At 34.5% G+C, this 5,269-nt stretch overlaps 1 protein-coding gene across 1 annotated transcript in view; it reads left to right on the top strand.

The window, feature by feature from the left end:
* The window catches only part of LOC107721705 (otolith matrix protein 1), a 9,257-nt gene extending 5,649 nt beyond the window's left edge, over positions 1–3,608 (top strand). Inside the window, exons 9-10 of the mRNA XM_016529841.1 lie at positions 1,921–2,092; positions 3,203–3,608. Of these exons, the coding sequence (XP_016385327.1) occupies positions 1,921–2,092; positions 3,203–3,213 (183 nt within the window). The 3' untranslated portion in view covers positions 3,214–3,608. The remainder of the gene's footprint in view (positions 1–1,920; positions 2,093–3,202) is intronic.
* Positions 3,609–5,269: the final 1,661 nt, after the last annotated feature.

The following is a 5,269-nucleotide window of genomic DNA, read 5'->3' as shown; positions in this document are numbered from 1 at the left end:
AAAAAGGCTGATGGATGCTGAACATTTACGCTTGTCAGGTAGAAAAGGATGTCAGAGGTCATATAATCAAGACATGTGATGGGAAACAGTGGGCACTTACAGAATGAAATCAGAATCATTCTTCAGTCCAGAAACAAACTGTACATTTAACACAAGATCTCCTGCGATCCATGAAGGATGAGTATAAAATCCCTGCTGTGTACAGACGATATAGTCCATGTTTGGTTGGGGTCAGTCGCTGTCATGACTCTGGCGGTGTCGACGGACTCGGGGCTCCGCTGCGTGTGCGCAGCTGTGATTGGGCGATGTCTGCTAGAGCTGACTGGATCTTCTCCAGCAGCATGTCTCCTCTGTAAACTACTTCCTCCAGACGCGCCGCAGCTTCCTGGTTCTCCTCTTCCAACTGCCTCAGACTAGCAGCCTGTGAATCAAATTCAATAACAGAATAGAAAACGTATAAGATTAGGCTTTATTGTAGGGATGTAATGATTCACTCAACTCACAATGCGATGCTGATTTCACGATACAATTTTCTCATGATTTTTTTTTTTTTAACAAAATGAGATTTAAGACAAATTATAAATTAAAAGGTGTCCTTTTATTATTGCTTGGACAAAATGCTGCACATTTCTTTGTGAATTTGAAATATGTCAATTAACAAAGCTAAATTTAAAATGTAAAACCCCAAAATCAAACCCCAAATCAAATAAATAAATATTACAAATAAAATAAATATCTTCATATAAACAAACTAAGGATTTGTCTGTGCTCTTTCCATTTAAAAGTAGAGGCAACCACTGCATTTTAATCACAATCCAAACAAAGATGCTGCATACATGCAGCATGAGCAGTTTTTGATCTAAATTACATTATATCATTTCGAAATTTGAAGCAAAAACAGAATGGTCCGACTTTAGCTTTGTGAAACTATACTACATAAAACATCTGCACGAAACAAAAACAGTAGACACTCTGAATAAGAGCGCAAATTTACTCTGACAGCAGGTGGCGCTTATGCAACAGCAGCGATCCAGTGCCACTTTAAAAGAAAATACAATCTAAACTTTTCTAAAACAGTCAGTTCCCCTCAGAGATACATTCATATAAACCTCCAATTGTATCACGATTCGTTTAACATCTGAACCGATTTGAATTGTCACATACAGTATTTGTATTGATTTTCATCTGGCTTGGGGTGCATCGTTACATCCCTAGAAACATGTAAAAAAAAGAAGCAACTAGTGGTTTCAGACTTTTGGACCACATTGTGCTGCACACACACATAAAAATGCCACAGATTATATAATGACATTTATACTCCTAGAGAGTTACACTGTCTGTGGATATCAGGTTTGATTTACATTTGTATTACATTATCCGTGAAATAATATAAAAACTCTAAAAAGAAAAAATCTGAAATCCCTTTTGTTCAATACAGAGCATGAAATTCTCATTGGAAGTGATGTTCCTGCACATTAGCGGTCAATGGTATGATTAAACGAGCCCTGCCAAAACCTATATTATCAGTGATATCTCTGAATGTCTCGAGTATTACACGGATTACATCAGGCTGACTTATGTGTTCAATACATCCAGCCGGAGCCCTGTGGTGATCATTGATTTTCACAAGACACTGTCTCACATTACAGTGTGTCATTAGGGGAGGATGACACTACAGTGAGCTCTGTTATGAAAGCAGGACTAGCACACACACATACTGAGCAAAGCACAGTGCAAGATATGAGCAAATTTTTTTGAAAAGTTTCAATATTTGCAAATGAAACAAATATACATATTTCAAACTAACACCCACTCTCAGCCCTTTTCTCTTTTATTTGCTTCTCTGCGAGTATTCCCAAAATTCTGCTTGATTGCATTTTCTCTTTTTCTTATTTTGTTTTACCCTTTTCTGTCTTCTAGAATGCATTTGCTAATGCCACTGAAGGATTCTCTCTGTTCAGCTCGGTGAATTATGGGCAACCTGATGTGCTGTTCAGCGATTCCACCACAAAGCTGCTGCGTGTTATGGGGACTTACACTTCCTGGTTGGGGCCCAGTTACACCACCATACTGAAGGCTTTTGAGTGTGAAGGTACAGTGGAGCAGAGCTGTTATGCAGTTATTGTATTATGCAAACGTCAATATTGTAAATGTTTCTATAGGGGATTATATTGTTCATATCAGAACTTTTATAATTACATTTTTTCGTTAAGGGTCTGCTTATAACATAATAGTGAATGTGCATCAAAAAACAGTCATTATTTAAATGACTATTAAGGGCACAGTACCAAATAATGAACAATAACCATTTTACTTTGTTACTGTACCTTTAAGACTAACAAAAATATCTTCCAAAGGTTTAAATGGTCTTTTTCAGACTGAGGTTTTGAGTTCTGAAAGCATATTTACAAGGCATGTAATGCACCGGTGCATCATGATTTTTTTTCTTTTGGATGAATGCATGAAAATTAATAACTAAAACTTTAAATTATTCCGCCTGTTTTAAATTATTTTCTTTATTGTAAACAATATACAAGGAGAAACATTACAGATACAGAAACACTACCATTCATATTTATTTATTTTTGAAAGAAATTAGTACTTTTATATAGCAAGGATGATTATGTGGAAAATAATGTGTTTTATGAACCTTAAACCGCATAAACACATTGCATTACACCAAATACACAACATAATGTTCTTTTTAGCAACGTCATATGACCCCTTTAAATTGATTGAAAGTGACAGTAAAAACTTTTACAATGATTTCTAAGGATCATGTGACTTTGAAAACTGGAGTAATGAGTCTGAAAAATCTGCTTTGCCATCACAGGAATAAATTACATTTTAAAATATATTAAAATGGAAAACAGTTACTTTAAATTGTAATAATATTTCACAATATTACTGTTTTTACTGTATTTTTATCAAATAAATGTTGATGAGAATAACAGACTTCTTTTGAAAAAAATCTAACCGACCCCAAACTGTTGAATGGTTGTGAGTCATGTGCTGTGCAGTTCTTCAAAATGGTCAACAATGACACTGTTCCTTCACATAGTGTTTGCATATTACATTTGTTTATTTTTATTTAAATGTTTTTTTCAGAATGTGATTGAAGTTGTCCATATAGCAGATGATGTGTAAAGATGCCCTGGATTGCACGCATGAATTAACTCCTGTCCTCTGTCTCTCACTACAGGTTTGTGTTAATCTGATGAGGAAAGAGGAAACTATAGATCTCCCCTCCATCCTTCTCACACTAACTCTAAAGCACTCTGTGTTAAGTGTGTTACTCTCGTATATGGGCTGAAAGCCAACTCTCGCCTGTACTTTGTAGTACTGCTATTACTGTTCTGTTCTCACAGTGTTTATATGGCTTCATATATCACATTTACTTGATATTACACCTCTTTGGGTCTTTGCCACTAAAGCTAGGTTCCTGCCATGTGAAAAATACAAAAATAAACACTAAAACGTCTAAACTTCTATGCAGAAAAGCACTGCAGGGGAACACACCACAAACCATGAAGGGATTCTGCCTTGACCGTTGTTAGTACATCCAAATAAATTAATTACAAACCAACAACCAACAACACATTCTGCCTTCAGAGCCAAAGCATACTTTACGCAAGTACATGAACACAAATGCTTTTAGTTAAATAACTTAAAAAAAAAAATTGTGCTGTGCGCTGTAGCAATAATTTGTGTCTTCTTCAGCAAATTTTTCTCTCTCAGATCAACTACTGTTACATACCTGAATAATATTGCATCTGTTTTAATGGCACAGACATATGAAGTTAACTATTGTCCCTTTGGATGCTGAGAATTGTTATAGCCACAATGCAATTACACACATTCAGTACATACACTGCAAAAAATAAATTGCGTAGTATTTTTGTCCTTTTTCCATAACAAAAAATAAAAAATGAAAAAATTCTAAAAATTCCCAAATCAAGATACATTTACCTGAGAAGGAAAATGACTTGAGATATTAACTTTTGTTTTCTAAAACAATTGTCAAAATTAAGTGTGTTTAAGCTTAAAATCTGCCAGTGGATAAGAAAATAAAGTTAATTCAAAGAGAAACTAAGTGAATGGTATATATTATATAACAATTATTTTTATTTATTACAAATAAATAAATACCCCTCCCAGAAAACAACATTCAATATCTTATGTCATTTTATTTATCTTGATTTAGAAAAGTTTAGACATTTTTACTGGAAAACAAGACTTTTTTTTTTGTTTTTTTTGCAGCGTACATATTCATTCACATCTGAGTTTGCGTACTTGCACATAGTACATTTCTGACTTTAGCTTGATAAAGGCTTTTAACTTGAAAATGTCATATTCTTTGTGAACTAGTGGTGTGCAGATATCAAGGAATAAAAAAATGGGAAAATATAAGTTCATAAAATATAAAGATAAACAAAGCATATGACATAATATGACATAAAAAGTTTAAAGGCAAACAGACTTATGGTTGGTTGTTACACAACAGGTGCTGTAAAGGTGCTGTTTCTTGACCCTTCAGGATAACAAATTACCAACTTGAACTTCAGTGTAAATAGTCATGTCACTCTTAGATTTATAGAACCTTCTCTTATTAATAAAAATCTATGTTGACGAACATTTGCAATCCTCATTTTTGTATTTTAGCCAACATCAATTGCTAATGAACATTAGTAATTGAGATTGCAGGTTAATTGAGGATTTTGTGCCAATGTCCTTGAAAATATTTCTCAGAATTTTGTACGCTCACATATCTAATTATCTCTGTGTTTTCAGTGAATGTCTCATAATTTATTTATCTTGAATACAAGTTTAATTATCTTGGCTCTCTCAGGCTCTGCGGCAGTACATTCTGTTGCTTAAGGAGCCTCCGATTAAGCCATTAGTACATCAGTAAAAATGTCCAGGTGGACATTTTCAATTTGCCACACTGTGTGTCAAACAAAGAAAAACATTAGCCGACCAATGAAACTGTAGAGACGGGAAAATTATTTTTATGTTTCAAGAAGAAAGTTTTAATGGTACCAGATGGTCCTACAGCTCACACTTTGAGTGTGTCTGTTTATGAACGCAGGCTTCATTATTCTGAGATGTAGATGACACTCTCCAGCAGCAGTGCAAGATGAGGCAGTCATCACCACTGCTGTGACTGCAGCATATGTCATTAACACAGACACAAGTTAATGAAGTCTGAAGCCTTTTAATCCATTTGAATGCGGCTTTCTGTAAGTATACACCCCCTATAAATCATTAC

This window comes from Sinocyclocheilus rhinocerous, unplaced genomic scaffold (assembly GCF_001515625.1).
Source record: "Sinocyclocheilus rhinocerous isolate Xijiao unplaced genomic scaffold, SAMN03320098_v1.1 scaffold1112, whole genome shotgun sequence".
In the NCBI taxonomy this organism is placed as follows: Eukaryota; Metazoa; Chordata; class Actinopteri; order Cypriniformes; family Cyprinidae; genus Sinocyclocheilus; species Sinocyclocheilus rhinocerous.
Note: the sequence above shows the minus strand (reverse complement) of the source record. Positions and strands in the feature narration are given on the sequence as shown.